The 21,150-nt window shown below is 45.2% G+C and overlaps 1 protein-coding gene across 36 annotated transcripts in view; it reads right to left on the bottom strand.

Moving 5' to 3' along the window:
• The window catches only part of LOC110526543 (pleckstrin homology domain-containing family A member 7), a 135,924-nt gene that overhangs the window by 2,297 nt on the left and 112,477 nt on the right, over window positions 1–21,150 (bottom strand). For 11 of the 36 annotated variants that reach the window (XM_036980924.2, XM_036980929.2, XM_090238823.1 and 8 more), the window contains 15 exons: window positions 20,124–20,201; window positions 17,670–17,738; window positions 16,580–16,660; window positions 16,309–16,458; window positions 16,050–16,151; window positions 15,816–15,927; window positions 15,406–15,575; window positions 15,094–15,285; window positions 14,909–15,023; window positions 14,569–14,663; window positions 8,557–8,787; window positions 5,372–5,593; window positions 5,017–5,150; window positions 4,766–4,911; window positions 1,011–1,164 (listed from right to left, as the gene is read on the bottom strand). In XM_036980924.2, the coding sequence (XP_036836819.2) occupies window positions 1,025–1,164; window positions 4,766–4,911; window positions 5,017–5,150; window positions 5,372–5,593; window positions 8,557–8,787; window positions 14,569–14,663; window positions 14,909–15,023; window positions 15,094–15,285; window positions 15,406–15,575; window positions 15,816–15,927; window positions 16,050–16,151; window positions 16,309–16,458; window positions 16,580–16,660; window positions 17,670–17,738; window positions 20,124–20,201 (2,037 nt within the window). In that variant the 3' untranslated portion in view covers window positions 1,011–1,024. Of the gene's footprint in view, window positions 1–1,010; window positions 1,165–4,765; window positions 4,912–5,016; window positions 5,151–5,371; window positions 5,594–7,037; window positions 8,788–14,568; window positions 14,664–14,908; window positions 15,024–15,093; window positions 15,286–15,405; window positions 15,576–15,815; window positions 15,928–16,049; window positions 16,152–16,308; window positions 16,459–16,579; window positions 16,661–17,669; window positions 17,739–18,803; window positions 18,885–20,123; window positions 20,202–21,150 lie in introns of those variants that run through there. The other 25 variants (XM_036980925.2, XM_036980930.2, XM_090238814.1 and 22 more) reach the window with 8 other exon arrangements.

Genomic DNA, 21,150 nt, shown 5'->3' with positions numbered 1-21,150 from the left:
ACATACAGGAGCTGTATCTTTAGGTATCCTTTGGAAACAAACATAGCTGTCGTTTACTCTACAACTATTTAATTTCCAAATATATATGTATGTAAGTGCAGATTGTAGGCTTGGCTGTGCATACTGAACCATCTCTAAACACATTGTCTGCATCCCAAATAGCATCCTATTCACTACATAGGCCCTATGGGTCCTGGTCAAAAGTAGAGCACTATATAGGGAATAAGGTGTCATTTGGGCATTTCCAAATGTCCACACATCATAACCTCTGACCCCGACCCTTTCAGCTGAGCAGCACACATGGATGAGGAAGGAAACAGGACAGGGTTGTTGATAGACACCAACAAGGTGGAAGACACCAAATATACACAAAGACATGCACACAGTCCCACACATATTGCAGAGTGCCATGGATAAGGAAGGGGATCGGGTTAGTCGTCAAGGATAGCCAACGGATGGTGCATGATTGAGCCAGTACAGTAGAGAGCCCGAGAGTGCTACAGGCCAAAGTTAACTGGACACACTCACACAGTATCATGATCAGTCCCAATGTGTTTGCACATTAAAAATAGTGTCACTTAAATTTTTCTCCCTGTTCTACATGTATTGGTGAATACTGTTAGCAGTCTACAGATGGTGGGATAATTGGTGTTGTGGAATGCAGCTGTGAACACTTGTCCCACTGTCAAGGTGCTGAAGCAAAAGGTGTCTCATTTCTTTGTTAATTGCACACAATGCTCACGTAGCTAGTGGCATTTGTGTTGCCCCCTTACCCTGCCCAACACACATTTTAGATAAAGTTACAATAACAATTTACAGACAATTAGCACATTGAGATTAGCTGGCTGCCTGCAGATGTGTAGGTATGCTGACGGTAATGAGACGGGTGATCTACTACCTTCCGAATTACAACAGTGCGGTGATCATGCAGACAGAGAGGTGTGAAGCAGCACCCATGTTAGGGAGAATTAGTGAAACCTCAATACCATTAGCATGCTGTTAGTCCTTACTTTGTTTTCTCTGATTAGACAAACGAGAAGTGAAATCCGTTGCTTAGAGGAGGAGGAGGGGGAGGTGCCTGAGAGACAGGAGGAAGAGGAGGAGGAGGTGGAGGAGGAGGTGGAGGAGGAGGCACGGTGGGGATGTTAGGTTGCAGTGGTACTACTGAGAAGTAGATACAGGGAGAAGAAGAAGAGGAAGACAGAGAGGAAGAGGAGAACAGGACATTAGTCACATTAGGAGCAGCACTGACAAATCCAAAGGCAGTGTTGTTTTTAAGACCACTTAAAGCGAGACCGATTCAAGACCATGACTGGTAGGGGGGCAACCAGAAAAATGCTGGGAGGGGGGCAACCAGAAAAATGCTGGGAGGGGGGCAACCAGAAAAATGCCGGGAAGGTGGCGATCAGAAAAAATGTGATTCCAATTCAAGACCATGGTTGTAATTGTGTCAAATCGCAACCATAATTGTCCAGTATTTCTGTGTTAATATTTCAGAAGAACATATGGATGGTGTAGACATTCAGAATGGTGACAATATACTTCTGAGGAAAACAGAGAGACACTCCACTAAGGATCCCTTACCCAAACAGGTCTGTAATAGATACAAAGACAAAATATACAGTATTACATCTTCCCCAAGTCTCCCCTTACTAATAGTGAGAGCGCAACTTTCAAACAATGTCCCCCACTCCTCCCTACCAGCAAATCAAGGAAATTCTGACGAGCGTGACAAAGTTTAGGGTAAAGGACAGTAATGTTAAGAGTAAAGTAGGAAGCCCAGGTTTGAATTGGCGATAAGATTTTAATGTGTAATGAAAGGAGTGTATATATTTGGCCTGGCAAAGTGGTTTTATGGGATGACTGAATGGAAGCTGATTGGTGTCGGCCAGAAATTAAGTCCTCATTGTCCGAGGCAAAGTCAAGACCGAATTAAAACATTTCCGACACCGGGACAAGACTGAGACACCCAACATGTGGTCTCTAGACTGGTCTCAAATACTACAACACAGGGACAAGACTGAGATACTTCTACACCTGCATTGCTTGCTGTTTGGGGTTTTAGGCTGGGTTTCTGTACAGCACTTTGAGATATCAGCTGATGTACGAAGGGCTATATAAATAAATTTGATTTGATTTGATTTGAGATACCCAACATGTGGTCTCTAGACTGGTCTCAAATACTACAACACAGGGACAAGACTGAGACACCCCACATGTGGTCTCCAGACTGGTCTCAAATACTACAACACAGGGACAAGACTGAGATACCCCACGTGTGGTCTCTAGACTGGTCTCAAATACTACAACACAGGGACAAGACTGAGACACCCCACATGTGGTCTCCAGACTGGTCTCAAATACTACAACACAGGGACAAGACTGAGATACCCCACGTGTGGTCTCAAGACTGGTCTCAAATACTACAACACAGGGACAAGACTGAGACACCCCACATGTGGTCTCCAGACTGGTCTCAAATACTACAACACAGGGACAGGGGCTGGCTGGGGCCACTCCCACCATGCCCAATAACACACAAGACAACAATCTGAAATTGAACACTAAACATACCGTACAGTAAAACAGTCAAATATAAGATGTCACTTCAATCAATTATCATGTAGCTGCATGTCAATAAAATGACAATGTTTATTTCTGAATTATACATAATCGCATTGAAAGAAGTTTCCTTTTATACCAAAGAGTTGAAAAAAACATTGATTTGGTCTGACAAGATGCCTCGTGTGATGTATTCTGAAATTTCTCTATGCTGGAAAGATTGTTAGAATTGTTGACTCTGCTCTTCTGTGCATATTAAGCTCCATCACATCCTGACGCTTGAGTGTAAGTCTGTGTGACAGAGAGAGAGAAGAGAAAGAGAAAGAAAGAGAACGAGAGAGGAGGAGAGAGAGAGACGCAACTCATCTAAAGGGTTGCTACTGATGATGCTACTGGAAGAGTGAACCTGCCTGCTGCAAGGTAAAGATGAAAAGTGATCTGGGTGTCTTTTATGAGAGTTCAGAACCGTGTTCAAAGAGCCAGCTACGGGAGGATGCAGTTGAGAGCCTGAGCACAGTCTTCCTGGGTCATTGATCAGCCTCACAAAATAGCCTCATCAAGAGAATCCTCCCCGTCTGAAAGATTAGACACGGATCGCAATTATCTCTGTCTTTACTCATAAGGCCCACACTTATAAGAAATAATATTGAGTTATTAGGAGATGAACGGCCTGATAGGCCGGCTCTGCACCTTTCCCCTCCCCTCCTCCATCATCCACAGAGCACTCTTGAAAGCGAGCTACCCTCTCTTTATCCCGTCTTCAGCTATCCAGAGGATGTCAATGTGATGCAAGGTAGATTTAACTGATATTGTCAGACACATACTTGAAAGATAATCATTTCTGAAAGTGTTTGGCCCTGACATGACGAACATCCACACAAGAGCGTCAGTCTCTTAGAATCTGTGCATGAACCAAAAAGGGGAGGACTAGGTCCTCAATCATAAGTATAGTTATTGGAAATGACACATGATTGGCAGAAGTTGTACCACCAAGTTCATGTTTGAAGAGTGAAGACTAAAACATAATGTGGAAGTTTGTAGTGAGAAGATGACCAGTTATTCAGAACATTCATGTATGTCTATCAACACCGTCTACAAAATATAATTTGACGTTTGGAAATGTTGGAAACCTTTTATGTATACAAATTCAAAGAAGAGTCACTGAGAGCATCAAACAGTCCTTTTCTTTTATCCCATGCAGTCATGACTTTCTCCCAGCCTCTGATACATTAGTGTTGGTATTACTGCAGACTAGATGCAGAGTGTGTGTTGGTATTACTGCTGACTAGATGCAGAGTGTGTGTTGGTATTACTGCTGACTAGATGCAGAGTGTGTGTTGGTATTACTACAGACCTGGTGCAGAGTGTGTGTTGGTATTACTGCAGACTAGATGCAGAGTGTGTGTTGGTATTACTGCAGACTAGATGCAGAGTGTGTGTTGGTATTACTGCAGACTAGATGCAGAGTGTGTGTTGGTATTACTGCAGACTAGATGCAGAGTGTGTGTTGGTATTACTACAGACCTGGTGCAGAGTGTGTGTTGGTATTACTGCAGACTAGATGCAGAGTGTGTGTTGGTATTACTACAGACCTGGTGCAGAGTGTGTGTTGGTATTACTGCTGACTAGATGCAGAGTGTGTGTTGGTATTACTGCTGACTAGATGCAGAGTGTGTGTTGGTATTACTACAGACCTGGTGCAGAGTGTGTGTTGGTATTACTGCAGACTAGATGCAGAGTGTGTGTTGGTATTACTGCAGACTAGATGCAGAGTGTGTGTTGGTATTACTGCAGACTAGATGCAGAGTGTGTGTTGGTATTACTGCAGACTAGATGCAGAGTGTGTGTTGGTATTACTACAGACCTGGTGCAGAGTGTGTGTTGGTATTACTGCAGACTAGATGCAGAGTGTGTGTTGGTATTACTACAGACCTGGTGCAGAGTGTGTGTTGGTATTACTGCAGACTAGATGCAGAGTGTGTGTTGGTATTACTACAGACCTGGTGCAGAGTGTGTGTTGGTATTACTGCAGACTAGATGCAGAGTGTGTGTTGGTATTACTACAGACCTGGTGCAGAGTGTGTGTTGGTATTACTGCAGACTAGATGCAGAGTGTGTGTTGGTATTACTGCAGAGAGTGTGTCCAGTTGTGTGTGTTGGTATTACTGCAGAGAGTGTGTCCAGTTGTGTGTGTTGGTATTACCTGCAACCTGCTTGCTCTTGAGGGAGGCCTCTGAGGCCAGGGCGTAAGACATGGTGATGATCCTCTCCTGCTTCAGTAGGGCTGAGTCCAGACCCACCACCTCTGGCTGGTCCACCGCCACAGAGGGCCCCGCCAGGATCTGAACACTAATCACACGGACACACACACACACCATTACACAATGAATTGAATGGCCTGTCAAACTGATCTTCCATATTGGCCCAGTGAGTAGTGGTGGTGCTGTAATATACCTGGACTTGGCCAGAATGTTCTTGATGCGCTCCATGTTGCGATGGCGAGCCTCCACCTCCTGAGGGCTGAGAGGTTCCTCAGGCTCTGTGTCTATGTAGCGCTCAGGAATTAACACCTTCTGAGGTTTGGCCAGCTACACACAGAGAAACACACACAGTAGAGGTTTCCTACTAACAGCTATTCGACTCTAGTACCATTACTGTAGGGATTAGGGAATATAACCATTGAAGCTGAAAACAAGTCTATTCAATTATTTAAACATTGTGAAAGTACTAAGTCCTTAATGAAATGTTAAAGTGACCAGCTCTGACTTGGTGAGGTTTGATGGTGGAGGTGGTGAGGATCAGGTTGTACCTCTCGGCTGAGGTCCAGGTCATAGTCCAGAGTCTCCGGGTCCACCTCCTGGGTAAGTGTGGACGTGGCTGTAGAGCGGAGGGTCAGCCACTCATCTGACTGGGACCGAGGTCTATCACTGTGCTCTGCTGGACACTCCTCACCCTGGACCACACCCCGCGCCTCCTCCCCCTGCACAGCCCGCTCCAGCAACTGCAGGTCAAACTCCTGCTCTCGCCTCCACTGGAGGAGGAGGGGTAGACAGACATGACAGTTACACACAAACACTACTGCTTCACAGACACAACAGCTACACACCAACACAACCATATTGCTGCTTCACAGACAACAGTTACACACCGACACAACCATACTGCTGCTTCACAGACACAACAGTTACAGAGCAACACAACCATACTGCTGCTTCACAGACACAACAGCTACACACCAACACAACCATATTGCTGCTTCACAGACAACAGTTACACACCAACACAACCATACTGCTGCTTCACAGACAACAGTTACACACCAACACAACCATACTGCTGCTTCACAGACACAACAGCTACACACCAACACAACCATACTGCTGCTTCACAGACACAACAGCTACACACCAACGCAACCATACTGCTGCTTCACAGACACAACAGTTACACACCAACCCAACCATACTGCTGCTTCACAGACACAACAGTTACACACCAACACAACCATACTGCTGCTTCACAGACACAACAGTTACACATCAATTCAACCATACTGCTGATTCACAGACACAACAGTTACACATCAATACAACCATACTGCTGCTTCACAGACACAACAGTTACACATCAATACAACCATACTGCTGCTTCACAGACTCAACAGTTACACATCAATACAACCATACTGCTGCTTCACAGACTCAACAGTTACACATCAATACAACCATACTGCTGCTTCACAGACTCAACAGTTACACATCAATACAACCATACTGCTGCTTCACAGACTCAACAGTTACACATCAATACAACCATACTGCTGCTTCACAGACTCAACAGTTACACATCAATACAACCATACTGCTGCTTCACAGACACAACAGTTACACATCAATACAACCATACTGCTGATTCACAGACACAACAGTGATACAACAAAACAACCACATTATTAGTCCCCTTTCCAACTGTTGACTCAGGATTTTTTGCTACAATTTCAAGGCAACATCCAGTGTGAGACTCTACAGATGTTGATTTCTTCTTCTCTGTAGCTATACTGTATATTGTGCATTTTCCCTTTTTCAAATAAAAAAAAGGTGATATTTCTGTGTGTGTTTTCCATTCAAACATACATACAACGGTATACAACATAACAATTGCAACAGTATTCTCCACAGGCAAAACCACCAGCATGTACAGGCCTGTTGATGGGGGTGTGGTGCACATGCACGTGCAGTATGTGAAGTCCCAAGCTCTCAGACCACAGCATGCATCACTCTACTTGTGCAGTCAGTGATTAGGGAGAAGATGAGGAGGAGAGAGGGATCCATCTAGCTACATCCATTTACATGTACATATTGGTCCCAGGCATCATTGTGCTTACTAGACAACAACAAAAATGCCCACTGCAGTAAATACCACACATACATATTTAATAAACATGCAATGAAGAAAAAACACATGGCAAGCATGCATTTATTAGGAATATTTGTGTTTATTTCTTATTTGCAAACCTCTACATTAAATATGTGGAGAAGAGGGAGGGAGCTTAGTGATCCTCCATTTGCAGATTAACAGAGAAATAATACGCTGACTTGAGTTCTGATACGACTGTAAATGATTGGCACAATGGATACATGTACTTTACATTAGGCATTGCTGTATGTAGAGTCTGTTAACAAGGAGAGATACGTGGTGGTAAGATCCACAAGTCACCACAATCAGAACTGCATTCACACTGCTAAAGTCAGGCCTTAGAAGCTTTTACTCATATACAAAGACTACACGACTAAAACGCACAGTATTAGACAGATGTTGCATCGTATCAAACGACAAGGCACATTAAATGTATAATGTGATGAGTCAATAGATGATGTTAGAAAATGTTTAATCCAGCAGTCTATATCCACACTTATCCACTCTTTAAAATGGCAGTGAAAATAAACAATGTAAAAAGTCTAGTTTTTTTAATCTGCAGGATTATGGATGTTTTGTCTGAGCAGCACAATGAGACCTGGTTAGAGAATGGCAGACCGTTCTAGAAGAAGGGTATGTGGTTAGTATCTTAGCAGTGGGCTGCACGAGTGGACTGATAGGAACACAGACTGAAACACTGTCATGGAGCCTGAGAGTAGGTCAAACTGCAGTTTAGTCAGGGTGGGACAGATTGAGAGAGTTATTAGCTGCTGTGTGTATCTCCAGTATTGAGGTAACATTAGAGAAATGCTGAGAGAACACTTGTTGTTTAGCCAGGGGTGGGTGTAGGGAGGAGAGAGGTAATGGCTATGGGCCGTTAATGCATCAGTAGGGATATGATTCAGTGTAGCACAATCAATCAACTACAATCAACCCCCACAAAGCTCATTTACTGAAGCTGCATTAATGCATCAGTGTTTAGTACTAATAATTCACATAAAGATTCTCACAAGCTAACCAACAAAAAGCACTTTGACACAGTTAAAGATGGCCGACATATAAGAATGTCGTTTCCATATCTCCCAGAGCCTTTAATAGAGTTGAGGAAGTGAGGTTAATCATTACCATGATCACTATCATAGCAGAGTCTACTTCAGTAGAGACAGACTGTAGTCTAAAAAATGCATTATGTGAATATCTCTCAATCCTTCCAATCATTTTCTTGCGATGGAGTCGAGGACATTTGAAATCAGGGGCCCCGCCTATTCTGTCCTTTCTGTTATTGCATATTCATAGTCTTTCACTTCCTAGGTGAGAACACCAGGAGTTCCACCTGCATGTCACACCACAGCATCTCTCACCTCTCACACAATCACAGCAGTCAATTCTCACACCCACTTACCTGCTGCACCAGCTAGTTCAGGCCAACTCACACACTCAAACTCACATCAACGGCACTATGAAAACCCTACGCAACTGAAATGTATTAGTGGTCGCATGCATTGTTACTTCTGCATGCATTGTAGCTGTAGCTCTAATCGTCATGCTTTAGGCGTGTGAGGCGTAGCTCTAACGTACTGAGCCCAGGTCTGCGGAAAGGGGGCGTTGCTGTGATGATGAGGAGGAGGAGGCTCGTGATGAAGAGGCCTGGCGTTCTCCTTGACTCAGGGTCCTCTTGCGCTGGCGGACCAGAGCTTTCTGGTGCCTCTTCATCCTCTGCAGCTGCTCCTCAGCACTCATCCTCCCCCTACTCTGCTGCTGCAGCACATCCCCAGAGTACAGACGCTCCAAGGCACTCTTTGGTCTCTCCTGAGAGGAGGGAGGGTATAAATTAACACAGCCCACGACACCAGCAAGAGAGAGCAGGAGGGAGGGAGCAGGGGAGAGGATGGCAAAGGAAGAGGGGGAGACAGAGAGGGAGAGGGAGAGCAGGAGGGAAAGAAAGGAGAGATTAAAGAGAGTTTAGCCTCCACCATCATTTTACATTAGATCAAGATGCAAAAAAGTCTGGGAGTTTTTAACAACGAGAAATTTAGAATGTTGAAGAAATCCCATTAAAGTGGATGATTTTTGGGGGGGAGGACAAAAAAAACTTAATAGTTTAAAAAGTATACATTTTATAAAAAAGCTGTATACAACACTATTCCAGACCGGTATGTTTTAAAGTTTGAATGGAGTTTCTAGCTTAATCTCGGCCTGCACTCCCAGACGATGAGTTCTCGGTCCATGTTGCAACATTAAAGAGGTTCTCCTGTATACTTTTTAGCCAGTCGATCTGAAAGCTGCGCTCACGAGCCAAAAGTGGTCCCCGAAAATTGCGTACTACGAAACATACACTGTATATACAAAAGTATGTATATATGTATGTATAAAACATCCCTTCAAATTAGTGGATTCGGCTATTTCAGCCACACCCGTTGCTGACAGGTGTATAAAACTGAGGACACTGCCATGCAATCTCCATAGACAAACATTGGCAGTAGAATGGCCTTACTGAAGAGCTCAGTGACTTTCAGCGCGAGACCATCATAGGATGCCACATTTCCAACAAGTCAGTTTGTCAAATTTCTGCCCTGCTAGAGCTGCCCCGATCAACTGTAAGAGATCTTATTGTGAATAGTATACGTTTAGGAGCAACAACGGCTCAGCCGCAAAGTGGTAGGCCACACAAGCTCACAGAACGGGACTGCCGAGTGCTGTCCTCGGTTCCAAGACTCATTGAGTTCCAAACTGACACTGGAAGCAACATCAGCACTGGTTGTCGAGAGCTTCATGAAATTGGTTTCCATGGATGAGCAGCTGCACACAAGCCTAAGATCACCATGTGCAATACCAAGTATCGTCTGGAGTGGTGTAAAGCTCGCCACCATTGGACTCTGGAGCAGTGGAAAAATGCATTCTCTGAAGTGATGAATCACGCTTCACCATCTGACAATCCAATGGACGAATCTGGGTTGCCAGGAGAAGGCTACCTGCCCGAATGCATAGTGTCAACTGTAAAGTTTGGTGGATGAGAAATAATGGTCTGGGGCTGTTTTTCATGGTTCGGGCTAGGGGGTGCGTGTTCCAGTTAAGGGAAATATTAACACCACAGCATACAATGAAATTCTAGACGATTCTGTGCTTCCAACTTTGAGGCAACAGTTTGGGGAAGGCCCTTTCCTGTTTCAGCATGACAATGCCCCCGTGCACAAAGCGAGGTTCATACAGAAATGGTTTGTTGAGATCGGTGTGGAAGAACTTGACTGGCCTGCACAGAGCCCTAACCTCAACCCCATCAAACACCACCCAACATTAGTGGCCAACCTCACTAATGCTCTTGTGGCTGAATGGAAGCATGTCCCTGCAGCAATGTTCCAACATCTAGTGGAAAGTCTTCCCAGAAGAGTTGTGGCTGTTATAGCAAAGATGGGATGAACTCCATATTAATGCCCATGATTTTGGAATGAGATGTTCGACGAGTGTCCACGTACTTTTGGTCATTTAGATATGTGCACCACATCATTGCTATTTCTCAGGCTCTGCTGTGTGTGCATCTTGGGGTCGTGGCTAGAACTTGGATTGCTAGGGAGCTGGCCCACGTGGGGAACAATGTAGGTAAAATGTCGCAGCACAGCTTCCAGAATATGTTTTGCTTTCAAACTCAGGATTTCGTGGCTAATTGAACTAAGTCATTCTTCTCATATTATGCATGTATGATCTACATATTGACACATCAAGCCCAAAGCAGGAGGTTTAAAAATACTTAGTGGTCGCCAAAGTTCCGGAGCATGTCTTTAAACCAGTCATTCATTAGCATTGCATAGGCTGTCTTGCACCCCCTCAAGTTGTAGATGACTAAAAGGCGGCTGAAATTCCTGATTTGGCCTCATTTGAGATTTCGTTCATTAAGAAATGCTAGCGGCCATGACTGAATTTAAACGTGAGTTGATTTCGGCGTGTAGTTTGATGTGGGTGTTTTGTGTGTGTGTGTGTCCGCAGGTGGAAAGAGTTAGCCAAATTCTTTCGACTAGCATCACTACTCTGGACGGTTCTGACTTAGAATATGTGGACAACTACAAAGACCTAGGTGTCTGGTTAGACTGTAAACTCTCCTTCCAGACTCACATTAAGCATCTCCAATCCAAAATTCAATCTAGAATCGGCTTCCTATTTCACAACAAAGCACCTTTCACTCATGCTGCCAAACATACCCTCGTAAAACTGACTATCCTACCGATCCTTGACTTCAGCGATAACATTTACAAAATAGCCCGCAACGCTCTACTCAGCAAACTGGATGTAGTCTATCACAGTGCCATCCGTTTTGTCACCAAAGCCCCATATACTACCCACCACTGCGACCTGTATGCTCTCGTTGGCTGGCTACATATTCGTCGCCAGACCCACTGGCTCCAGGTCAGTCTTTATAAGTCTTTGCTAGGTAAAGCACAGCCTTATCTCAGCTCACTGGTCACCATAGCAGCACCCACCCATAGCACGCGCTCCAGCAGGTATATTTCACTGGTCACCCCAAAAGCCAACTTCTGCTTGGCCGCCTTCCCTTCCAGTTCTCTGCTGCCAATGACTGGAACAAATTGCAAAAATCACTGAAGCTGGAGACTTATATCTCCCTAACTAACTTTAAGCATCAGCTGTCAGAGCAGCTTACCGATCATTGCACCTGTACATAACCCATCTGTAAATAGCCCACCTGTCACGCCCGGACCTTAGTATTCTTTGTTTTCTTTATTATTTTGGTTAGGTCAGGGTGTGACATGGGTGATATGTGTGTTTTTGTCTTATTCTAGGGTGTTTGTACTGTCTTGGGTTTTTTGTAGATTTATGGGGTTGTTTTCATCTAGGTGTCTATGTTATGTTGCACGTTGTTTATATAGCGGTACACGTTCGTCTTAATCGTTTTGTTGTTTTTTGTTTAAGTGTTCTTTGTATTCTTCATTAATAAAGAAGAATGTATTCACACCACGCTGCGCTTTAGTCCCCTCCATATGACGATCGTGACAGAATAACCCACCAACAATGGACCAAGCAGCGTGGTAACGGACAGCAGCAGCAATCAAAGGACTTCTGGACTTGGGAGGAGATTCTGGACGGCAAAGGACCCTGGGCACAGCCAGGGGAATATCGCCGTCCCAGAGCTGGAGGCAGCGAAAGCAGAGAGGCGCCGGTATGAAGAGGCAGCACGGCGTTGCGGCTGGAAGCCCGAGTGGCAGCCCCAAAAATGTATTGGGGGAGGGCACACGGGGAGTGTGGCGAAGTCAGGTAGGAGACCTGCGCCAGCTCCCCGTGCTTACCGTGGAGAGAGAGGGCGTTGTACCGGGCAGGCACCGTGTTATGCGGTGGAGCGCACGGTGTCCCCGGTGCGTGTGCATAGCCCGGTGCGCTACATTCCAGCTCCTCGTATCGGCCGGGCTAGAGTGGGCATCGAGCCAGGTGCCATGAAGCCGGCTCTACGCATCTGGTCTCCAGTGCCTCTCCTCGAGCCGGCATACATGGCACCAGCCTTACGCATGGTGTCCCCGGTTCGCCTGCACAGCCCAGTGCGGGCTATTCCACCTCGCCGCACTGGCCTGGCTACGGGGAGCATTCAACCAGGTAAGGTTGGGCAGGCTCTGTGCTCCAGATCTCCAGTGCGCCTTCTCGGTCCGGTCAATCCGGTGCCATCTCCACGCACCAGCCCTCCGGTGGCAGCCCCCCGTACCGGGCTTCCTGTGCGTCGCCAGAGCCCAGTTCTCCCTGTTCCTCCTCCCCGCACTTGCCCTGAGGTGCGTGTCCTTGGCCTGGTACCACCAGTGCCGGCACCACGCACCAGGCCTACAGTGCGCCTCGTCTGTCCTGAGCCGCTAGAGTCTCCCGTCTGTCCTGAGCCGCTAGAGTCTCCCGTCTGTCCTGAGCCGCTAGAGTCTCCCGTCTGTCCTGAGCCGTCAGAGCCGCCAATCTGTCCTGAGCCGTCAGTCAGCCAGTAGCTGCCAGAGCCGTCAGTCAGTCAGGAGCTGCCAGAGCCGTCAGCCAGCCAGGAGCTGCCAGAGCCGTCAGCCAGCCAGGAGCTGCCAGAGCCGTCAGCCAGCCAGGAGCTGCCAGAGCCGTCAGCCAGCCAGGTGCTACCCCTCAGTCCGGAGCTGCCCCTCAGTCCGGAGCTGCCCCTCAGTCCGGAGCTGCCCCTCAGTCCGGAGCTGCCCCTCAGTCCAGTGGTGCCCCTCAGTCCAGTGGTGCCCTTTAGTAGGGTTGCCAGTCCTAGGTTGGCGGCGAGGGTCGCCGTTCCTAGGAGGCCACAAAAGCGGACTAAGACTATGGTGGAGTGGGGTCCACGTCCAGCACCCGAGCCGCCGCCGTGAAAGAGGCCAACCCGGACCCTCCCCTTTAGATTAGGATTTTGCGGCCGGAGTCCACACCTTTGTGGGGGGGGGGTACTGTCACGCCCGGACCTTAGTATTCTTTGTTTTCTTTATTATTTTGGTTAGGTCAGGGTGTGACATGGGTGATATGTGTGTTTTTGTCTTATTCTAGGGTGTTTGTACTGTCTAGGGTTTTTTGTAGATTTATGGGGTTGTTTTCATCTAGGTGTCTATGTTATGTTGCACGTTGTTTATATAGCGGTACACGTTCGTCTTAATCGTTTTGTTGTTTTTTGTTTAAGTGTTCTTCTTGTTCTTCATTAAATAAAGAAGAATGTATTCACACCACGCTGCGCTTTGGTCCCCTCCATATGACGATCGTGACACCACCCAACTACCTCATCCCCATGTTATTTTTTTTGTTTGTTGCTCCTTTGCACCCCAGTATCTCTACTTGTGCATTCATCTTCTGCACATCTATCACTCCAGTGTTTAATTGCTAAATTGAAATTATTTCGCCACTATGGCCTATTTATTGCCTTACCTCCCTAATCTTACATTTGCACACACTGTATATAGACTTTTCTATTGTGTTATTGACTGTACGTTGGTTTATCCCATGTGTTGTTTGTGTCGCACTGCTTTGATCTATCTTGGCCAGATCGCAGTTGTAAATGAGAACTTGTTCTCAAATGGCCTACCTGGTTAAATAAAGGTGAAATAAAAATAATACAAAATTAAATATTTCACCTACTTCTGAGTTATAGTTATTTGTGTTCCTTGCTTCAGCAAAGCCAGTCTATATATCAAAATACTACTACTTGGCCTGCTACTACCACATTCACACACTACTACTACTACTACTACTACTACTACTACTACTTCTACTGGGATACAGTCACAACTACTGCAGTCAGTAATTCTACTGTTACTATACAACTAGCGGCTATTATCCCACAGCTGTAATACACTAGCCTACATTTTTCATCAATAGCAATTTAAACTTCTAAACTTGTTTGATTATTATAACAATACTGTTGGCCAGCTGGAATAAGTCAAAAGTTTTCTTCATGGGAAAATAACCTAGTTTTTTCCCATGTACTCAGCGTTTTGTACTAGATGCTGCATCTAATCAAGTCAGCTTGTCTCAGCTCCACAAAAGTAAAAGCCATGACAGGATTTAGAAACAATATTTGTGATGCCTCTCCACCTACTCTCTTGACTCCTAGTCAGTCAGAAATAGTTGGAGTCTTACCTTCAGGCCTGAGGCGGCTGAGGCTCCTCTTCGGAGGGTAACATATGAGGAGATGTTTGTGGACTGATTTAGCCTGGATGAGGAGCCAGCCGGCCCTGAGAGAAAGACAGTAAATATGAAAACACGACTCCCAAGTGAGCACAAGAGCCAAAGCATGTTCAGTGGGTACATTACAAAGCACATATTTGCTGCTGGTGTGAACACTATAAAAAAACTGAAAGCTGTTTAGTCTTATAAGCTGTTTGCTTATTCTGAAGAGTAAGACTTCTTCAAAGAAACAAACATGTTATTACACTTTACATCAAGGTGCATTACATGTGTTGGACCTAGAGCTACTTACCTCTGCTTGGCAGGGTCTGGTAACCACCATCATGCTCCATGGCCCCCAGCCTCATGTGACCAGACCCTCCCACTCCCAGAAGCTCAGGTTCACTCAGGAAGGTGCGCAGCTCCACCTGACACCCACAGAGACAGAGATCAGTACCACACAGACACACGGCTCCATAGCTCTCTCCAAGCACACACCTTGTTGTCTTCGTTGGTGTATTGGCCGATCTCCCTGTCCCGCTTGCGTTCGTCAGACTGTCGTTTGAGGCCTCGTACAGACGTGTGTCTGATGACGCTGGTTTCCCTGGGCAGCGGAGGCACGGCGGGGGCGTGGTCCTCAGGACTGTATAGCTGAGGTAGTGGTGGTCGGGGAGGGGCGCCCTCATTTGCCTGCAGAGAAAACAACCAACCAGCATATCCTTTACCATCATATTCAACCACATTTACTATCAGATAGGATAACATTCAACACTATGTCCTTCGAGTGAGAGAGGAGTGGGGGCCACTCACCCATTTTGACACAGATATGGGGAGGGCTGCGGTGGTGTGCTGGGTGGAGGTGGGGGTTGTGGGGCTGAGGTGGGGGCTGTGCTGCTGGGCCAGTCTCATCTCTCCCAGGGAGGGACTGGCAGACAGAGAAGGCACTGACGATGGCGACACGGAAGGCACAAGTTTTCTCTCTAGAGGCACAAAAACACACACGTAAAACACACAGCATACACGTTAAAATTACACAAAACCCCCACACTCCACCCACAAAAGCCAAATACACATACAAACCATAATCAACTCATCCATTTTGTCCCCTGTAAATATATAAGCACATGACAAGTAGCATCCATTTCTCTCTCTAGCTCGTCCTGAGCTCCAGTGTGTGCTAGTAGAGGCAAGCGGAGGCAGAGCCACAGCACTCCTCTCACCTGGGTTGGTCACAGAGGAGATGGTGACTTGGTAGTTGGCTTTGCTGGAGCTGAGGCCTGCTATTACGTCTTCAATCCTCCACAACTCCCTCTTGATCTGGAACTTCTCCTTCTGCTCATAGACAAACACACACACAACCATGAACACAAACACTACAAACGTTGTTCCCATCCCTCTGGGAATCTGTACGAGAGTATGTGTTTGCAGTGGTGTGGTTATGGTGCGATCCTGACCTGAGAGAGACCACTGCGGTTCATCTGGCCCTCCAGAGCTGTCCTCAACCAGTCTACATTTCTCTCTAGGCTGCTGTACTCATTCCACGCATTCTCCATCTCCTGCATGAAGCAAGAGAGACATAGATAAAGAGAGAGTGAGAGAGTAAGAGAGGGAGCGAGATAGAGAGTAAGAGAGTGAGAAAGACAGAGAGGGAGGTTGTGTGGTCAGTCAAATCAGTGAGCCAGGCTGTGTTAGGTGAGACAGAGCAGGCCTTACCGTGGACACCTGAGAGATCTCAGCTCTGATGTGCACCACGTCCTCCTGCAGTAGTCTCTGCTGGTAGGATATCTTCTCCTGGTGGGCCGGCTGGTCCCGGTACTGCTCCATCTGCTGGTGGGACACGTCCAGCACGGACTCCAACTTGTCCTGTAGGACAGGACACCACGAGGGCGTGGGGTATTCACCACGAGACCATACGGGGGAGCTAATACACACGTACACATACCCAGGCACACACACACACAAACAAACACAGAAAACCCAATACCTTGTCTTCCTTGAGCGTGCGGATCGTTGTTTCCAGCTCCTGAAGGATCTTGTCTTGTTCACACAGTCGGCTTAACTTCACCTGCACAGGGAACAGCAGCAGGCAGCACAGAGAACAGAGATTGATAAGGTCTATTAAGAAGACTAGGTCTATGGCTAGAACAGGGACACTCTGCCCCGCAGCTTCTGGTAAACACTATTCAAACCACAGTGCCCAGCAGAATGAATTGATAGTCTACTGTAGTCTGCTCTGTCTGTAAATATGTCAATAAGACCCATCTCTTTGAAATGCCCTGAGGACCTCTTTTCATCTTCTCTGTGTGAAAAATAAAGAAATAAAGCTTTATACTGTCTGCTTGTGGAGAATGGTAATGCCCATTATAAGTAATCATAATCAAAAATCCATATTTTGAAATTCACTTTTCGAGAGAACAGTGCTTATTGAGACTGGCATATTTGTTTCCCCGCAGAAATGGGTTATATGTTTCTGAAAACAAAATAAGACTGCCTAGTTTACAATCTTTCTCACACACTGAGTGTTTATTCTTGAGTTCTATTTATCATTCTGTTCAATTAATAATTAAGCTGTTTTTTATTTCACAGACGTATATTGTTGTTTTAATTGCATGAAATATTCATTGTTCAAACAAATCCACCAGCAAATTCTTATAAATTGTTAAACTGGAACAATGCTAATGATGAAAAGCCAAGACATCCAGCTTATTTACCTCCATTCTGAGCAAACAAAGAATTAAAAAGGCTGGATGACAGAAATCAAACTGAAAAATTTAAGAGCTCTACGTCTAAAATCCCATTACATGTATTTTTCCCTTTAAATTGAGAGCTGGAAATAAAATCCCTCGTCGATACTCTCAGGCTTTAACAGTGAAGCTGTCTGTCCCCACAGTGCTGCATCTTCGCTCTGCTCCGTTCCCTCCCTACACACCCTCTGTTTACCACAATTACACAATACCAACTTCTCAAATCCTCAGTTCACTGTCTCTGTAGTGGGTTGTAAGATGTGAAAAACGATAGACGTTGAAGAAAAGGAGCGAGATGGATAAACTGGGAGTGGGGGCCGGTATACTTACATCAACATCGCTCTCTGCTATCTGAACAGGTCTCGATGGTCTGTCTTTTAGAGTTTCACGGCCTGTAACCTGCAATGCCCCAAAGGCACAAATACAACCTTACTTTTCCCAGTAATAGTTGCAAAAATAAGTTCAACTACCCTAAACACCAACATTCAATAGATAACACTCAACAACAACATTACAGCAAATATCAAGCAACAGCATGCGACCTTGCTAAGGTCATTGGGATGGCAGAAACCACAATGTAGAACAGGTATGTAAAAATGATTCAACAAAGAAGACGTGGGTAGTAGTGTGCACAAGACAATGCAATATGACTGCTTTAAAAGCTGTGCAAATATATTTATGGTCAAAAACAGCATCTGTGCATTTAAGAGAGAGGCCACAACGGAGAACCACAAAGCTGCTCTTTCCTGGCAGTGTGTCCGTGGGTTTAGTTAACGACCGTGTCCTCTTTATGAACCAAGAGAAAGGGAGGAACTAGCAGGAAATATGGCACCTCCTTCAGATCCTCTCTGTTACAGTGATAAATCAGACTTGGCCAAATACATATCTCAGAGACGTCAGTGAACTGGCCCAGTGAGAATTGATATAAACTGTAGATATATTTCAGTGTCTTTCGCTAAGAGATTTCAATTGACTTAATGCCTAAACAGAGCTAATGATTTCTGTTGATACATTTCAAAGGGCATAGAGATGTAGGTGTGTTTACAATTATCACCAAAGCACACATTATTTAGTTGACCTTATAGCTCTGAGTCTGTTAAATGATAATCCGTTTTGACGTTTCTCAAAGAGCACCCTCGGGTCGTCTCTATAGTGGTTACAAGACAAACCAAGGAAAAGAAAGGCTTTGAAACAAAGTGCAATCCAGGGTTCAACAGCATGCAATGGGACTCCCTCTCACAGAGAGCAGAGACAGAGTCCACATCAGTCAGTCAGCACACACTGACACAGCATCACCATGATGGACTACAGCACCCAGCAGGCCAAGCTATGCACTACAGTCACCGGTGGGTCTCTCTTCTAACATGGCCACTCATCACAGCAAACATGGGCAGGTGAGGAGTGCATTATACACATTCTATTAGGAGAAGCAGTGGAATCTCTTTGTATGCACACCATCCTTACATTCCAACTGGACCCAAAACCTGGAGGGGTGTTTTCTAACACATTGTGTACCATAACGATCAACGGGTCAATAGTTTTGATCTGTTTTAAAACAGGAAATAGAGAGGTGTTACATCAGAATGTACACATCGATAATAGAACTCCCCACTCCAAGAAACAGAAGGTTAATTAAGGTTTGTGGTGTTGTACATACAAATCACTTCAGGAAGATCAGATGCTTTGTACTGTTGTTAATGGAAGAGAATTGCTGATAGCAGAATGTAGAATCATTACAACACACAAGGTCATTCTGCTGAAGCTGGCATTGGACTTACACTACCGGTCCAAAGTTTTAGAGCACCTACTCATTCAAGGGTTTTTCTTTATTTTTACTATTTTCTACATTGTAGAATAATAGTGTAGACATCAAAACTATGAAATAACATATAGAGAATCATGTAATAACCAAAAAAGTGTTAAACAAGTCATAATCTACTGTATTTTATATTTGAGATTCTTCAAATAGCCACCCTTTGCCTTGATGACAGCTTTGCACACTCTTGGCATTCTCTGAATTCTATGAAGCCGCACAGCAGCAAGATATTTTCCGGGTTCGAGAGCATCAAATCCGTGATGTATCATGGGTAAATTGTGACTGACTGATCTACAAATAATATTGTGTCGTTTTTTAGGATGCAAGGTGATTTGTAGATCAGTCAGTCTCGACACGCCTTTAATGTCGGCTGCAATGTCGAACGTGCCCATTGTAGGTCTCTTTTAGCAGCATTGCCTGATGGGAAGTGAAATTTATGACGCAAAATGTATTTTTTGACATGTAGTACTGTGCTGCTTGAAACTTCAGTTCCCATCAGTGGAGGTATGATATTTTGGCCCCATGTTTTCAGGGTTGAATATGTACTATTCCAAATGTAATTTTATCCAATTGCAAGGATAGCTAACTTTGACACAATATAGAACATTATATAATTTATACTGTAGCCGATAATCATATCATTTTATGTATGAGATCATATTGCACTCAAGTTGTTTTCTTTGCTGAATTGATAGTAAAGACACACAGATGAATGCAGCATAGCATTATTCTCAGTATACAGAGCATTAGTAACAAAAACAACAGTGGTTAAAACACACAGAAGGCAGTTTAAATTCCAACATCAACCTAAACCACACAGCCCTGAGGAACGAGGTCAGAAAGAAGAGGAGAGAGCAGCAGAAGGAGGTGTGTGAATGAGGAAGAGACTGACACTGTAGACAGTGGAAGGAAGAGCAGGATGCAGGCTACAGAGGAGAGAGGAGGAAGAGAGATAAATCATCATTTACATGATCTTTTCTCTTGATGCCCACCTTCAGATCTAGATAATCCAGGTCCTTCTTCAGTTGCATGTAAGTATCATCTGCCTGACAGACAATGAGGAGTGGAGAGACAGATCACAAGACGGAAAGCTGCAAAGGATGCTAGGAGGCTATAGTATAGGAAGACTAGTCAGGTGCTGTTACAGCACAACTCTATATCTCTACTTCATTCTCATTGGAGAGATCATATCAATACAGTCAAATGAATATTTATGAGGCCAAATAGGACCGAAAATCAGGCAAATTGATTTGGTTATATTATGAGAATTTACACCAAACTAGATTGTAGTGTAGGGCTGCTATCTAAATAGTTTAGGGATGCTTACACAAATAGCTTAAGCATTTCATAGGGCAGTATACTGCTTATAATTCAGTTCGCCACCAAATCTCCGGCGTGGGTGAATTATGTCTACATGAGGATGAAGAGAACATAAGTGTTGATGGAGAGAGACTGAGCAGGGTTGTCATTGAGCACCTTTACAGTGTCACTGTGGTTGGAGAGACTGAGCAGGGTTGTCATTGAGCACCTTTACAGCTTCACTGTGGTTGTGCAGGTCTGAGAACAGAGCAGTGCACTGTGTTTGGAGAGACTGAGCAGGGTTGTCATTGAGCACCTTTACAGTGTCACTGTGGTTGGAGAGACTGAGCAGGGTTGTCATTGAGCACCTTTACAGCTTCACTGTGGTTGTGCAGGTCTGAGAACAGAGCAGTGCACTGTGTTTGGAGAGACTGAGCAGGGTTGTCATTGAGCACCTTTACAGCTTCACTGTGGTTGTGCAGGTCTGAGAACAGAGCAGTGCACTGTGTTTGGAGAGACTGAGCAGGGTTGTCATTGAGCACCTTTACAGCTTCACTGTGGTTGTGCAGGTCTGAGAACAGAGCAGTGCACTGTGTTTGGAGAGACTGAGCAGGGTTGTCATTGAGCACCTTTACAGCTTCACTGTGGTTGTGCAGGTCTGAGAACAGAGCAGTGCACTGTGTTTGGAGAGACTGA

Source organism: Oncorhynchus mykiss, chromosome 6 (genome assembly GCF_057628025.1).
Source record: "Oncorhynchus mykiss isolate SJ-2025 chromosome 6, ASM5762802v1, whole genome shotgun sequence".
Lineage (NCBI taxonomy): Eukaryota > Metazoa > Chordata > Actinopteri > Salmoniformes > Salmonidae > Oncorhynchus > Oncorhynchus mykiss.
The sequence above is the reverse complement of the archived record's forward strand: the minus strand, read 5'-3'. Positions and strand labels throughout refer to the sequence as shown.